The sequence below is a fragment of the Pan paniscus genome, chromosome 4 (assembly GCF_029289425.2).
Source record: "Pan paniscus chromosome 4, NHGRI_mPanPan1-v2.0_pri, whole genome shotgun sequence".
NCBI lineage: Eukaryota > Metazoa > Chordata > Mammalia > Primates > Hominidae > Pan > Pan paniscus.
Genome location: NC_073253.2, coordinates 78,873,889 through 78,891,334, shown reverse-complemented (window position 1 = coordinate 78,891,334; position 17,446 = coordinate 78,873,889). Strand labels below are relative to the sequence as shown.

At 39.0% G+C, this 17,446-nt stretch overlaps 1 protein-coding gene across 20 annotated transcripts in view; it reads right to left on the bottom strand.

Annotated features, from left to right (window-relative positions):
• DROSHA (drosha ribonuclease III) overlaps window positions 1-17,446 on the bottom strand; it is a 131,221-nt gene that overhangs the window by 26,550 nt on the left and 87,225 nt on the right. For all 20 annotated transcript variants that reach the window (XM_034960227.3, XM_055112470.2, XM_055112474.2 and 17 more), the window contains 4 exons: window positions 9,627-9,686; window positions 8,166-8,265; window positions 3,975-4,077; window positions 1,875-1,945 (listed from right to left, as the gene is read on the bottom strand). In XM_034960227.3, coding sequence (XP_034816118.1) covers window positions 1,875-1,945; window positions 3,975-4,077; window positions 8,166-8,265; window positions 9,627-9,686 — 334 coding nt within the window. The remainder of the gene's footprint in view (window positions 1-1,874; window positions 1,946-3,974; window positions 4,078-8,165; window positions 8,266-9,626; window positions 9,687-17,446) is intronic.

Here is a 17,446-nt window from a genome sequence, read left to right as displayed (position 1 = left end):
ATCCCAAAGTAATCTCTTGCTGCTCCTAAACTGGCCACAGCCAAGAACCTCCTAAGAATTATTCAGCACCAGCCCAGGCCTCACAAAGGATGTCTCTCTCCACCCCCACAACACAGCCAATCAACCTGACTTTGTTGCCTACAGGTTTGTCCCTGGCTGTCTTTGGCTAATTAGGCTTTCATGATGCCTTATTCAAAAAAGAAGTACATTGGTTCACTAACATCTCTCACATGCTACAACTAATAGGTGGAAACCAATATGGAGATGTCAAATGAGTCAGTGTCCAAGTTTGTGTACTTCAAAATGCTAAAGAGGAAAACCCATACATTGTGAGCCTTATACAGTTTCACAAAAGACACACTAAAACAAATTCAGAATCTCAACCACCCTGTTTGTAAGATAATGTTCACACTCTGCTTTTAATCCAGTCATTTATTCACTTCACTCTTCTAACAAATCTGTATTAAACGCTGCACATGCCAGCATTGCACTAGGCACTGGAAACATAAGATAAGCTCACTAAGTAGACAACTGGGAGAGAGGCAGTTTAAAGAGAAAAGAATCTAAACACAGACTGATGCAATTAAAGAAGACAAGTAGAAAACTGCAGCAAAACAGAACAACAGAACACAGTGGGTTGGGGGATGCAGGTAAGATGGGAGAAGGGGGCAGGGAGGGGGTGGGGGTGGGGGAAGGAGTCTAAAGGGTGCTGGGGGACACACAGACAAGACTGCAGGAAGGAAAGAAAGCAAAGAGGTTGCTGAAATGACCCACAAAAGGTGAAGGCCAGAACAAAGAAAATTTAAGATTTGAGAAGAGGTCTTAAAACACACACCATCTGATACAGATGCAAATCAAGATGCACATGTGTTTATATGTGCAGGACAAAAATGGGGGACACAGAACATCTGTAGATAATCTTCCCATAAGGAGGAAATTCATACATAAAAATCATCACGTATCTCTAGAAAAACAAATACAAAAATCAAATCCTCAGATATGAACATTGTCCAGGTCATATTTTCCAAAACTATTGATCTTTTTTTAAAAAAACTACCCAAAGTAATACAGTAATAACGTCTGACAGCCATTTAAGCTGAAGGTTTCACAGAGGCTTAAAACTGGCTTCCCGTGTTCTTTATTGCTCCATGAGGGCTATTTCATTCAATTATAATGACATTTCAATTTGGAATACAGAGTTGCTTCTCCCTTTAAATGTTAAATTGACTTGTTTTGGTGCAGAAAGCATCCAGTGTGCTCTATTACATGCAGGATTAAAAAGGTATCTCTGGCAATATTAATAGCTTAATATTTAAGTAACAACAGAAACTATTTTAGAATCTATCATTTTTTCTTAAACTACAATTTGCTTTTTAAAAAAGTACTTTCATACTCTTCATCCATAGCCCTATCAGAAACTCCCTATGAACTGACATTTAAAAATAAATAAACATTTATCTAGTCTACATAATTTACATAAAAACAAATCATACACAGAAAAGCCGAAAGGCTATCACTTCAACTAAGCCTGCATGGAGTAGATACCCAATGACTCTAAAATATAAAATCATAATTAGCTTCAAGACACTTCAAAATGAAGTGAAGTCCTATTACATTTGTATTCATATTTAATTTATAAGTGACCATGAGGAAAGACAGGTTCAGGCCAAAGAAAAACTCCTTGTGTAAAGGTCCATGGAACTTTCCATCTGCAAGAGTTGAATAAGCCATTTTGGTGTATTGAAATGTCCCATCTATGGTAGATCTGACTATTTTGTTTCTCCTATATTCTCTTCAAATTACAAAGACCAGCTGAAATAAAATCTTCTGTAATAATATACAACAAAAAAAATCAAATGATTCCATAGAAATACCGGATCATTAAAGAGCAAGCGTCCAAATAACTGCTTGGCTTCCTCCAGGCTTCCCTCCAAGTAAACAGCTCCTAGATGAAAAACAGAGAATGCCAAAAGAGAGTCTCCATCAACAGTCAAAGAAAATGACATATCTCTATAATAAAGCAAAAACGCAAGCCAAAAACTACTCACAGAAAACAAATCAACATGTTCAGAAGCAATTGTCTTAAAGGTGACATTTCCCCTTTTTGCTATCCTTTGCGTTACAAATTAGACTGAAATAATACGAAATTAAATTTACTAAAATCTAAATCTAATATTGTAAGTAAAAGAGGCCAAATATCAACTATTATGAAGGGTAAAGGTATAAACCTTACTAAGGGAGCAATGCACAAATACTTGACTTTAGTAAAGCAAATGTTCTGTTTTATTTTATGCATTTATAGTATACGTTTCAGATCAAATGTATATAGATACCTAAGGAAAAAAAAACCTGATAGACAAAACCCAAGTCTAGATCAATGAAGGCATCTGCAAACAAAATATCAGGGGAAGCTTTACCTTTAATTTGGAATAATTAAGCATTAGGCAAACACACTTATGAATCATAACCAGGAAGTACTATGGTAACATTTTAACTGGGTATCAATTACAATAGAGTACTCATATTTTCTTGAAATCAAATGTTTACACTTGTCTTCAGAAAGGCTACTTTTCCATGTAAAATGTTAAGGCACTTAGTTACCGGGGCTTTTGACAACTAAAGACATTCATTATTTATTGATAATTGTAACAATGATAGTCAGAGTAACAGTGGTAGCAGCTGTTGTGGTTTGGGAAACACTTATGTCCTGGGTACCATGCAAAGCATTTCCACATTCTTATCTTCACTTTCATGGGGTACCTCAGTAGGAGGATGTCAGAACAGGATTTAGGCTCATATTAGTTGATTTGGGGGGACAGCTTAAGGAAGTAGAGCTTTGCTCTGGATTGGATGCTGCCAGAATCAGATATTAAGATCATTATGACAACTCTGCAAGGTAAGTGATACTATCTCCATCTCACAGGCTCACAGATGGGGAAACTGAGGATCAAAGAGATTAGGTAGCTTGCCAAAGACACAGATCTGATAAATGATGGAACAGGAAATTGAATCATGTCTGGCTGGTTCTGGAGGCAATGGTAACACCAACTGTCAAAAATATTATGTGTACAGAGCAAAGTAATTCCATGCGACAAATTCTTTGAAAATAGACATATTTGTGAAAAACAGACATAGCTGTGAAAAGACTGTGGATAATTATTAAACATTCTCTTCCCACTATACATCAGCATGAAACTACAATGGGAAGCTTTTATATTCATTTTCAAAGGAAGAGGGCAAAAATGGTAAGAACAAAGCCCTTTGAAAGCTAAAATGTACTTGATCATTTACTTTAAAAAAAAATCAAGTTGTCAATCTACTGTAACATTTCATTGTAAAGCATACAAACTTGCAGTCGCCAGCTAATTAACTCTTCATAACTTTCCTGTACCAATGGCTAATTGTATTCTGGTTACAGTCAAAAAGAAGCCAAGGAAGTAAAGTGCCTGAGTGAGGAGTGAAATGTCAACATCAGTCTTGCTTCAAGTGAATCAATAACAGTTATACAGACTCAAACCCTGGGTGGGGCTTAAAAAATGTGGTGTTCTCAAGATGTTTAAAACAGAAATCTTACAAATAGTTTAATCAAAAGCAGCACTGGAGTCTCTCAGCAACCTAATCTGTTTGTTTATGTATGTGATCCTGAATCAAATCTGGAAAGTAATCCATCTCCATATTAACTTACCTCATTTCAATTCATTAAATACTAAGCATCTACATGACATCAGACACCAGACACCAATTCAGGCAGTAGAATGCAAAAAAAAAAAAAAAAAAAAAAAAAAAAAGAGGCATGTTCACTGCTCTGAAGGAACTGAAATAACTATAATATAAGGTGGTAGGTGTCGTCCTAGGAACCTCATGTGCTTTGGGAACAAGTAATTCTGTCCCAAGTTTCCACACTAAATTTTATGTGCTCTCCAGACTGTTTAGACATGCAAGAAAGTAGACTTCTTGAAGAAGAGAGAAATTACCTATTAATGCTTCAAAACAATTGGCCATTGCATGTCGAAGGTCCGATTCTCTACAAAGGTCAGGCCCGTGAGCATACAGCATAAATCGATCCAGTTCAAGTTTCTACAAAATTCACAATGACAAAACGTAAGAAAGAGTTTGCCAAAATCTTAACTATAGTAACTCAGCATCTCTTGCAGAGAGTTGGTGCGGAGACGAGATGGGGGCAGCGTAATGGTTACAAATCCATGAATATATTAAGAGAGAGTTTAGTTTAACATTCATTAGAAGTCCTATACATACAGCTCAGTTTTCACTAACTCAATTCTTTCCCAAACAGGCTTCTACAAACTCCAATAGTTCAAGTAGGGTTCAGAATTGATCAGATCTGAACTTTCCAATTCCAAGTTCAGATCAAGCACTAGCCCAGGCTGGAATAAGACTCTGCTACAAGCCCCTGGGTTCATCCAATATGCCTAGGGAGAGAATTACAAACCTAACACAAACTTCTGAAAGTCAGTTTTACGTCTTTGACTCAAGTCATGTGGTACTGACAATGTCAGCACCATACAAAACAGATTTTTTTTTTTTTTTTTTGAGACGGAATCTGGCTTTGTCGCCCAGGTTGGAGTGCAGTGGTATGATCTTGGCTTACTGCAACCTCCACCTCTTGGGTTCAAGCGATTCTCCTGCCTCACCCACCCGAGTAGATGGGACTACAGGCACCCACCACCACGCCCAGCTAATTTTTGTATTTTTAGTAGAGACGGGGTTTCACCATGTTGGCCAGGCTGGTCTCAAACTCCTGACCTTAGGTGATCCAGCCACCTCAGCCTCCCAAAGTGCTGGGATTACAGGTGTGAGCCACCACGCCTGGCCCAAAATAGATTTTTATGTGGTAGAGTAAGTGAGGACCCTCAGAAGACTTCAAAATGCCTTACACTTCTAAATCTTTATTTTTATTTGTTGTGAGGATTTGGGGACCCCTCTGCACTTGTGTCCCCCTTATGAGGTTTCCATACTCATCTCTCTGTGGGTTCACTGAGACCTTCTGAGCAATGAATTGGATTGATCTTAAGGGCTCTGAAAATAGCATTTGTAGTGAATTGTGTTTCCTTTTCTGATTTGGCCTCAGAAGAGTTTAGAGCCAAATTTGTAGCCCAGTTGTAGGTGCAGGGCTGATGAATACGTCAGTGTATACTAACTTTACCTCTGGATTCATTTCACTATCTTACTCATAGTTTTCCTTTACTTTGATCTCTGTGGCTGCTTATTTCTTATCCCATGGCATTACAACATACAAATCAATTCCAGCCTTTTAGAACTAGACAAAATGTGAAAGAATATTTTTTATACAACTCCTGAGATTGAATAAATGGAAATCATAATTCTTTCCATAAAAAAGAAAGCTACAAACATTGCATAAATATGCAATAAATCCATTTCCATTACCATGTAATTCAATTCAATAAATACTAAGCAATAACATGCCACATAACATGGAACAAATCACAAGTCAATGAACAGCCTAGGACAATATGAGTTCCACCAGTCCTCAGACAAAAGACATAGATTCTGTGTGTCTCAGTATGTATCTTAAATATCCATATTTATTCATATTGGAAAAAGACAAAGACAATAAAAATAAGACATATATGCTGTAGTATTTTATACTGTTTGAAATTCGTGATTATAAAACATACTCAAATGAGTTTTGACTACCGCAAATGCAATAGCAGAAAATATCTCTTTTTAAAAATTGATCCCAAAGTGCAAGAGTTTATACTAGAATATGTAAATTTCATCTGTTTCACAACTTCACTGGGAAAATTTAATTGTTTGCTATCTCTGGAGCCCTGCTTGCGAGCAGACTGCAAGCCATATTTTATCTTATAAACATCTACTGTATTCTGGAGTGCTGTGATGTGAATTTCCTGACTTCTTCTAGTCTCTACTCTACATTCTTATTTTTCCATGCCCGCATTAGTACAACTTTTTTTTTTTTCTTTGAGAAGGAGTCTTGCTCTGTTGCCCAGGCTGGAGTGCAGTGGCACAATCTAGTCTCACTGCAAGCTCTGCCTCCAGGGTTCACGCCATTCTCCTGCCTCAGCCTCCCGAGTAGCTGAGACTACAGGCGCCTGCCACCACGCCTGGCTAATTTTTTTGTATTTTTCAGCAGAGATGGAGTTTCACCATGTTAGCCAGGATGGTCTTGATCTCCTGACCTTGTGATCCGCCTGCCTCGGCTTACCTCCTGTAATCATGCTGGGATTACAGGCATAAGCCACCACGCCCGGCATTAGTACAACTTTTAAAAAGGATAGAGTGGTGTGCTACTGTTTATGTTTTAAAATGTTCATTAGTCTGGAAGGTGACCTAGAGCTTTCATTAGATTCTCAAAGGGGTCAACAATTCTCCATCAATTCCCTTCCCTTCCAAATGGTTAAGGACTACAGGTCTAGACAGAAGAAAGGTGGGACTGCCACAGCCTTCTGCTGCAGCCAATGGGTGTTGAGTACTATGGGAATGGCAAGCCTTGGGCTTGGTGGAAGAAGACCACAGAGAAATCCCTGAAGGGAGAAACTAGCCACCTCTGTCATTAGTCATGGCTTTGTACAGCACCCAATGGGTTATATAATAGCTTCTGTTTTCATGCTACGGCAATTCCCCACACTTTGTAAATATCCTCCCTACAAGTGTTTGAAAAATAATTATGCCATTCCATTACATCCTAAACTAAAAACAATAAGGAATGGAGTGACTACCTACTTATTAATATGTATTTCCAGTGGCATTTATGTGAATGATCAGGAAGCATTGTGACAATTAAATCAACCAAACACTTAAGCAGTTTTACATAGAGTTGTGAAATTTCATTCATTGTGAGCCTGCTAAAACCAAGTTAGCTTACCTGGTTGCTTACAGGTTTTCATTAAGACATCAATATTTACTTTCTCAAATGCCACTAAAACCAGTTCAAAGCCTACCACTGTAGCTACAACGATGATGTTATCACATAAAATAAACCAATGTGTTATTGCTAACACATAAGCTAAAATTAACCATATTTTGAATATAATTAATGCCTTGGCAAGATCAAATTAAGAAACCAGTCATAAAGCTAGGATGGGCTTTATCTACTCTTTCTATCAAAATCAAACTTTCATATCAAAATTAAGAAAAGATACAAATTACTTTAGGCAAAACCCACAAAAGTTTTTCCAGTGGATCCTCAGTGCTTGGGGATTTAAGAGCCACCATTCTGCCTACTATTAAATAAACCCAGAAGTCTATAAAAATGTAAGGATTTATCACAAGAACATGGGTAGCATCAATAAAAACAGCCCCTACAAAATTATTAACATCTTTGTGTAATTACTATAAACAAGTATTATGCGTAGCACTTTATAAATAACATCATTAAAACTCATAATCTCATTTAATTCTCACAACCAGGCTGTGTGCCAAGGGCTAATGTCATTTCCATTTTACAGACGAGAAAGCAGAGGCTTGGAGAAGAGAACAACAATTTGGCAATTTGTCCATGGCCACCTGTTTGTAAGAGGAGGAGTGTGGACTGGAATGTTCTTATCAGCCATGATTTATTATAATAAGACATAATATGGAGATGGAAACATCAGATCAGATCACATTTATCTGAATTATGAAAAGGTTCTGTTAGTCACTGAGCTAAGTCAATGAGGCTAGGGGAACAGCCTAAACCCTAAATCTTAATAGGATTTGTGATTTGGGGGATTCTCAAAGGTGTAGAAAGTACCCCTAGTGGATAAAAAATGGTCTGTAATATTCTGTTCAAAGCTATCATTTGGCTTGTTAATGTAAATTAAAAACAAATGTACTACAGAAATACTACACAAAGGGAAAAGACAGTATATTTCATTTCTTTTGCTTTGTTCCCATGTTCCTTTTCCCCAAATGTTTAACTGTGTTCATGCACATCTGTCAAATTTTTCTTCATCTGTTCTCAAGTTACCTCACTGTGGAGTTCATTAGCTGCTGGTGAAACTCACAAAGGTAACAGAACTAATAAGACTGGATCCTTAAAACCCAACAAAAAATACTTCCTGTTCTGTAAAATATTAACACTCCTAATATATCCTAACGAGTTACTTATTCAAATGCAAAATTATGCATGGACCGCAGAAGAGCATGTCAGACGTAACTACAAATGCTGCAGATGTCTTCTATACCTTTGCTAGCATGGCAAGGTGCTGATTCTGAACAATGGCAGTCCGATAGGTTGCTAATCCTCCTTCTTCCAGACTAGGAAACAAATAGTACAAATGGACGCTACAAAAAAAAAAGAAGTACATGAATAAATATGCATCACGACATTCTGTCTGTGGCTCTGAGTCACAGAAACAGGGCTGGCACACAGTAGCTGTGCAATGGATATCAGGTGAATCAAACTAAAGGATCTGATTAAAGTCTTTGAAAGTTAAATGGTAAGAACAGTATATCTGAATGTGCTAAAACCCAGACAGCACCATTCACTTGTATTTTCACATTTATTTCTGTTAAAAGATTTCTCTGAAATCTGATGACAACAAAGAGCAGAATAATCAGTTACACACTCTAAGAGCAAACACATTAATACTAAAAATTGGGAGTGAAACAAATGTTTTTCCTTGGGCTGTGTTACGTGTGGCCCCTGGAGAGAGGAGTCCCTTCTCCTGATTATGTCCATCTTGTGAAAAGAAATAACCTAAAGAGAATAAAAACAGCTCAAGAGAGTTCCAAGAGAAGCATGTATTGTCTCCCTTTAAAAGAGAAATTGTGTCAGTATAGAAAAGCAAAACACACTTTCCTGCCCCTATTCCCTTTTTTTTTTTTTTTTTTGAGACAAAGTCTCGCTCTGTCACCCAGGCTAAAGTGTTGTGGCATAATCTCAGCTCAATGCAACCTCCACCTCCCAGGTTCAAGTGATTCTCCTGCCTCAGCCTCCCAGGTAGCTGGGACTACAGGCATGCACCATCACACCTGGCTAATTTTTGAATTTTTAGTAGAGATGGGGTTTCACCATGTTGGCCAGGCTGGTCTTGAACTCCTGACCTCAGGTGATCCACCCGCCTTGGCCTCCCAAAGTGCTGGGATTACAGGCGTGAGCCACCGCGCCTAGCGTCCTACCCCTACTTTCAAATTAAGGATCCTAAAATACTTCTGGAGAGAAACACACACACAGACACACACACACACACACACACACACACTAGAAAATCTGGTCATTAAAATTACTTGTAAGCTTTACTTCCCTTGAGATCAGAAAGAGTAAGAAAGGGATCAAAGACAAATCCTAGAAGATGAAATGACATTTTAAAATATCATCCCTTTCTTTACAAATTGAATATAAGCTCTGAAGCATCTAGACCAAGACAAGCTGATCTCTTGTGGCTGTAAGCAACTTTAACATATACTTGACAGGACAGAGACACCAGCCTTTCATCTTGTAATCTCACTCATTACAGCATCAGTGAGTGCCAGTTGTCAGGGCAAGAGCCACAGACATGTGGCTTCTGAGCTCTACAAAGGAGATAAAATACACGGTGTATCAATGCCTTATTTGGCTAATTACAAAGAAAGCAATGTAATAAGTATGTTACCTATAAAATGTAATTATTGAGGAATTGTAAAAAACAAAAAAGCCTAATTACCTGGTTAGAAATTCAACAACAGCATCACCCAGGAATTCCAACCGTTCATTGTGGTTAATCCTACAACAGGAATTAAAAAGGTTCCTTAATACAGCATACTAACACTCCCCCCCACCCATCCACCCCCGCAAGAAAAGAACACATGAGGGTTAGCTCCTTTAGTAATCAAACCACCTTCCCTATTCCTCATAATTAAGAGCACAGACCACCATCTTAGCCTAGAGGCATCTGGCACCTGCCTAATGGGAAGGAGGGGTGCATTCCTTCATATCACGTGGGTCAGGCTTTCTACCAGGGGGCTTCCTTCCCCTGGGAACCACAGCCTTCAAGGTGATATCTCACTAACAATCGTGAGTATTTCCATACTACTATCAGGTAGAAGACATAAAGAAGAATGCCTTCAGTGGATTTTCTGACCACTGAAAAATCCATTTTGATACAATGTCCTAAAGACAGTTCCCCATCACTCCAACTCTAAACTCAACCCAGCATCTGAAGTCCTTCAAAATAAGTGTAATCTACGTTTTCAGTCTCATTACCCACTCCTACCCTATCCTATCTACTCATTGGGCCCTGCTCCAAAACTGCCTGGCACTCTCTGAAAGAGGCATCACTTAAGACACTCAGTGTGCCTCTTCAGGCCAAGCTCCCTGCCACCCTAGAGCCTTCCACTCTCTCGCATACAATGAGCCACACTGAAAATCTACTCACCCCTCAAGGCCCAGCAAAAATGTTATCTTCTTTATGAAGCCCTGCCCGATGCCCCTCATCAAAATTAATACTTCTCCCTCAGTGCACAGATCACACTTTATTTAGACTTTAATTATATGATGAAGTCATATCCCACAGGCTGTTATTTTCTCATGTTCACATACAAGGCTGAAATGACCAAGAAGGTGGCCCACGGAAAACCTCCTCCTGTGTCTCAGTGAAGCCAATGGAGCACCCTCTCTCAGTACTAATGTGCTTCTCTCACTGCCCCGTTGGTTGAGCACAGACATGACATGAAGTGATTTAGGTTTTCAACAGGCCACACTGGCTGCTGTGTAGACACTGAGTGCAGGACAGAGAAGCACTGAGGAGAGGCTGCAGCAGATGCAAGGAGACTTTCCTGCATGGGAGGCTTAGGCTGGGGAGGTCACAGTGGAGAGGAGGGAAACAGTCACATTTGGGATGCATTTTGGAGACACAGCTGAAAATAAGTATCGATAGCTGGAGCTGGGATTTGGAAGCTAAGTGAAAGAAAAGAATGAAGGTCAATGGCTAGGCTTTAGCTTAAGTAGCTTGTGAGGAGTGGTGCCGTTTACTGTGGAGGGGAGGACCAAAAGGAAAGCAGGTTTTGGGGAAAAGCAAGAGGTGCATTTTGGACATGTTAACTTCAAAGTGCCCACCAAATATCCAAATGGAGAGATCCAGTAGAGTGCTACATATTAACCTACTGCTCATGGGCTAGGACACAGTTGCTAATGAATCTTTAGGGTTGGTCAATGTTAGACAGAATTTCAGGTGATGAATCATATGACACCACTTGAGAGGATGCAGCCAGAGGGAAAAAAAGGTCCCAGGAACGAACCCAGGGAGTGCTAAAGTTGAGAAGTCAAGCAGGAGGGAAGCCAGAAAAGAAGACCTGGCCAGGGAGGTAGGAGGAAAACGAAGCCAGTATGCTGTCCTCAAGGACAGCATGGTATCCTCCAGCCATAGGGAAGAATGTGTTTCAAGAGAGAAGTGGTAAGTCATGCCCAATGTTGCTTAGATTCAAGTCAGATGAGAACAGACCACTAATTCAGTCCTGTGAAGTCACTGAGGACCTTGATAGGCTATCTGTGAAGTGGTGGAGACAAACCTGCATGGGAGTACAGTAGGCTGGAGAAATGATAAGTTGTATGGAATTGTACAACAGCCCTCCCATACCCATGGTTTCACCTTCCACTGTTTCAGTTACCCCTGGCCAACCACAATCTAAAAATATTAAGTGGAAAATTTCAGAAATAAACAAGTCATAAGTTTTAAATTGCATGCTGTTCTTCAACATATGGTAAAATCTTGTGCTGTCCCACCCTATTCCACCTGGGATAATCCCTTTTTCTAGTATCTCTATGCTGTCACTTAGTAGCCATGTGGGCTACCAGATCGATTGTCATAGTATCTCAGTGCCTATGTTCAAGTCATCCTTATTTTACTTAATAATGGTCCCAAAGCACAAGAGTCATGATGCTGGCATATTGTTATTTATTTACTTTTTACTTTTATTTTAGGTTCAGGGGTACCTGTGCAGGTTTGTTACATAGGTAAGCTGCATATCATGGGGTTTGGTGTACAGACAGCATGTTGTTATAACTATTCTATTATTGCTGCTGTTAATCTCTTACTGTGCATAACTTATAACTTAAACTTCATAATAGGTATGTATGTGTAGGAAAAAACATAGTACATAAAGGGTTATGTACTATCTTTGGTTTTATGCACTCACTAGAGGTATTGGAAGGATGGGGAGGGATGACTAAATATGAAAAGAACCTTAATGTCTATTTCAAGGCTGGCTGCTGAAAGAGAAAATATGAGTTTGGGGATGTACAAGGGGAGAAAAACCAAAGGGATGCACTGAGGAGGGAAGGAGGACACGCAGAGCCCATGGGGCCTGAGCAAAGACAGCAAAGGACAGGCTTGGGCATGAGCAGAAGCTGGCCTCACTAACTACAGGGGCTTTCTTAAATCTCTCTGACACCAACCCACATCTCCCCAAATAATTCAACAGCTGCCTGTCAAGTCTCAACCCATCTGGCTTTCAAGGCCATTCTTTATCTAGTTTCATCATACCCACCTCTTTTATCAACTAGCAACTTTCAAGTCCATGTTGATCAACCTGCACAACTGTACCATGCACACACCATCCCCTCTCCCTTCCCTGCTACCTCTCCCAAATTGCACTCATTCCTACAGTCAACTGGGAGGCCGACCCTAAGTACTGGAGCTGCCAGGGGTGCGGGCTAACTCCTACCATCCCACCCTCATTCCCACAAAACTTCAACACTTATCACTTCATTTTTAACAAAATTAGATCATATCTGTATTATTCTGTTTCATGTGTGCCAGTTTAATTTCCATATTTAAAGTATCCCTATAGTTTCCATATATAGTAGAAAATTTAAAATATTTGTAAATTATTCTTAGCTACAAAATCATCTACTTAGAAATTTAAGCACAACTGCTATCATTTCACTTATCGCATTAGTAAGTTTATTCTTCTACCCTACTATTCCTCCACATTTTGGAATTTTACAGGAAATAAAAGGTAATAGGAAAAATCTGCTAGGTTGTGAACAATGAATAAGTGATTCTGAACCCTCCTTTCAATTTATGGCCTTTAATTTATGTGAAAACATCACTCTGGAAAGCAATTACAGGTTAAGCATCCATAACCCAAAATCCAAAGTGTTCCAAAATTTGAAACTCTTCAGTGTCAATATGATGGCACAAGTGGAAAGTTCCACACCTGACCTTATGTGACAGCTTGCAATCATAACTTTGTCTATACAAAAGTATTAATAATATTGTATAAAATTACCTTCAGGCTATGTGAGTCTAAACTCATCTGGTTTTCAAGGCGATTTCAAGGCCATCTTATATATATTTCTTATATATGAGATATATATGAAATATAAATGAATTTCAGTTAGAATTGGGTCCTATCCCCAAGATATCTCACTATATGCAAATATTCCAAAATCCAAAAATAATCTGAAACACTGCTGGTCCCGAGCATTTCGGATAAAGGATACTCAACTGTAATAGCCCATAATGGGAAATGAAAAAAAGAGAGAGAGAAAGAGAAAATACATTCATGTCTAGCTGACAAATTCATAATCTCATAATTTAGTTTAAAAAAAAAAAAAAAGGGCAGGCCAGGTGTGGCTCATGCCTGTAATCCTTTGGGAGACTGAGGTGGGAGACAGCTTAGGCCAGACGTTCAAGACCAGCCTAGGCAACAAAGTAAGACCTTGTCTGTACAAAAAATTTTAAAAATTAGCCGGGTGTGGTGGCACGTGCCTGTAGTCTCAGCTACTCTGGAGGCTGAGGTAGGAGGATCACTTGAGCCTGGGAGGTCAAAGCTGCGGTGAGTTATGATTGTACCATTGCACTCCAGCCTGGATGATAGTGGGAGACCATGTCTCAAAAAAAAAGCAGTAGGTCCTAAGACAAACTTTTCTTATTTTTATCAAATATATGCTAGACTTTAAAGGACTTTTTTTTGTCGCTACTCCACTAGCCAAGAGTGACTCAAAAGTTCCACAGTGGAGTATGACACATTATATTAACAAAAAAAGTTTTCAAAACTTTTCAATACTGAGATTTTGCTTTCTGTCAAATACACCAGAACTTCAAAAGCATCTGCCATCATTCTTGGAGAAAACATCAAGGAATAGAGGCATGATTTAATGGTAAGACAATGTTAACTCCTAAGTCCTCCTGCAATTTCAAGAAACCTATTAAGCTGCTGTCCTGGGTAAGGATAGAAATAAGAAAGAAATAGTGAGTTTTAAAAAACAAATTCTTTTTCATGAGCCAGTAAAATAAAAATGCATTTTCTGTGGCACAGGCTTTATCTTCTTCCTAATAGTGCAAAGTACTACACAGAAAAATCTTCACATGGAAAGCAAGAAACTGGGGACAAAGGAGCTGGGGACAAACCATATTTGGATGTCTAATGCATTTTTAAAGAATAATAAGACATTTAGTCAAATATGACAATAAGTCATATTTAGTATATGCTTGAAGTCATATACTATTTTAACTGAAGTCATACTGGCATAAGTTTTACCTTAATTTCTTTTATAAACTTTCATGGAGACAAAAACTACATCTAAGGTTTTAATAACCACAAAGTTGGATTATTATTCATTTTGTTGAAATACAAGGTCATGGTTCTAAACAGATTTATTCAACAGAGAGTCTGCCATTTATTAAATAATTTGCCCAAATCCAACATATGTTTTTCTGTATCTACATTATGACTAAACTCTGGCAATAAGCCATAAATAAGAATGGGGATTAAATACCACTTTAGTTTATTATTATACTCTACAATTCCTAAGCCAACGGTTTATCTGGAAAAATGGGAAGAGTGGGCTGCTAGTCCTCACAGCAGTAGCAAATCTTTTGTTCCTTCTTTCATTGTTTAGACTTTCTTTAATCACCCTCTTTATAAATACTAGCAGGTTCCAAGATGAGATGTTTACTGAGCAGTAAACACTCCATTTGTTTTTAAGAAGTGAATCAACAGAGGCATTATGAAATCTAGATTAACTGTAACATTTATACAGCACATTTTGTCTGAGATTTTCAATGCACTTTATAAAACACAACCATCTCCCTGTAACAGTAAGTACTGTAAGGTGCCATTCACTCCAAGGAAAGCCATCTTGGGATAGGCCAAATCCAGTGAGGGTACACAGAATCTTTCGCACTCTGGCATCCCAAGCCTCAAGCAGTGACTCGCAGAGTAGAGCTAGAGGGTGCCTTGGAGGTCAGTGGGAACTTCTACCCAACTTAGGATTCCTTCACCTCACTGCATCTGCCTGGACACTTGTAGGGAGGACAGGCCACAGACCCAGGAGATCTGAGATCCAGTAGATCTCAGATCTACTGGACTTGGGAATTTAACTTGAAGCATTTAGGGAGATGGAATTTACATATATTTAATATATATTATTGTGCTTTTAATGCAAAATATACTTGCAACTGCCATTTCCTTAAATATAGAGACATTAACAAATAGTCCATATGTGTCTCTGTTGGTCCGATTTTTTTTTTTTTTTTTTGAGACAGTCTCACTCTGTCGCATGATCTTGGCTCACTACAACCTCCACCTCCTGGGTTCAAGTGATTCTCCTGCCTCAGCCACCCAAGTAGCTGGGATTACAGGAGGCCACCACCACGTCTCGCTGATTTTTGTGTTTTTAGTAGAGAGGGTTTCATCATGTTGGCCAGGCTGGACTTGAACTCCTGACCTCAGGTGATCCACCCACCTCGGCCTCCCAAAGTGCTGGGATTACAGGTGTGAGCCACCACGCCTGGCTGAGATTTTTATGCATTATATGTAGCAATGACTCTCCAAAAGAAAAAAAAAATCAAATCAAACCAAGGCAGCTTGGTTTTCCCCTTTGTTCCATTGCCACTCTTCTGGTCCCTCCTTCCCAAGGGTCTTACTGATAATACATCAATTACTTGAATCCACCAAATGCCTAATCCTTCACACACCCTTTTTGTGCTAACGGTTCATCACAATTTGCATCAGTTCATCACAATTTGCATGAATGAATTAAATATAACTATTCAGCTCAGATTTAGGTGGTTAAACAGTGACATTTTAAAAATTATGGGTGGCATATTTGCTTGAGATAACAGCATCATAAAAGTTAATTATTTTGTAGTTTTCGTGGGCAGCCAGGCTATCAAGAATTATTTATTAATTTTAAGGCTTCATGCCTTTTTTGTAAACCCTAGCCCATCCCAACTGAGATTAAGAAAGATACTACCCAGCCATTTAAACTGCTGACCGTAACCCTTCTTGATCCCCCCGCTGCCCTATTTCTAGTCAATAAGTAAATAGCCTGGGATAAAAGTAGTGTGACGAATGGCATTCCTTCCTTTAATACTTATTTACTGAGTACCTGTTCTGTGAAAGGCACTAGTTACAAAGAACAGGGAGAAAAAACATGGGTAGGACCATAGCCCTTCAAAATCTTACAGTCCAGTAAAGAAAAATAGCCCCATAACACAATTATGGGTGCGCAGAAGAACAAGAATATGTTCCATAAAACAAATACCAGCAGGATTTGAGCAGGATATTACAAGGTTACATGGGCATGACAGAGGAAGTTTTACAATGACGATCAGCACACGGGGAAGGGACAGGGTATGTTTGACAACCCAGGTAAGTAGCTCTGTCTTACTTGGGTCAGTCCCTGTGAGAAGCTGTGCCCAGCTGTGGACTGCTAGCTGATAGCAGTCAACTAGCAGCAGATCCTGGCAGCCAAGGCCAAGAGGCTCTTTCTGAACAGACACTTGGGGTCAACTCTGCATCAGCAAAAAGATCATATTCAGGGCAAGAGGCTCTCAACACAAGCAGCAAAGGCCAAATGTCAAAGGACAAGAGAGATTATTTGTTTATTCTCTGTCAATAATATCATTTTCAAAATGGTAAATTCAAACATCACACAGTTTCTCAGGTATCATCCCTTCTGCCACGGTAAGAAAGCCACTACTTTGTAACAGAGCAAAAGAAAACATAAATCATGGGGTTCGAATGACATTATCAAAAGACAATTTACATACCAACAACTGCGGTAGGGGAAGATGAGACAAAGATGATTTAAACCCAGATTTTCATCATTGAAAAGTACATGTCTATGGTGTTCATGCAGCCATGTTAGAGGGCTATGGGTATATAGAATTCTACTTATTAAAATACAGACTTCACAATGTAGCAGGGTAAAATAAAACCATGGTCACACCATCCCCGAGGGTGTGATTAAGGGCTGTTTTAATTCATTGTTTTCTGATCTTAGACTCTCACAGAACATCATAGTGAGGTATATGGGCATATGATCATTTTCAAACAAGAATTTTAAAGCTCTGTCCTGCTTTTCTTTTTACCTCTTGATTGAAGAGGTTTGGTTTCTGATAACCTCAAAAGAGAACAACTCAAGGCAAGTCAATTTTTTAAAAACCTGATATATGAAGGAGATATTGGAAAAGGAAGCCGTGTCAGCCATTGCCGGCAATTTTTGTGGAGGCCAGTGGGCAGCTGAAGTAATTGC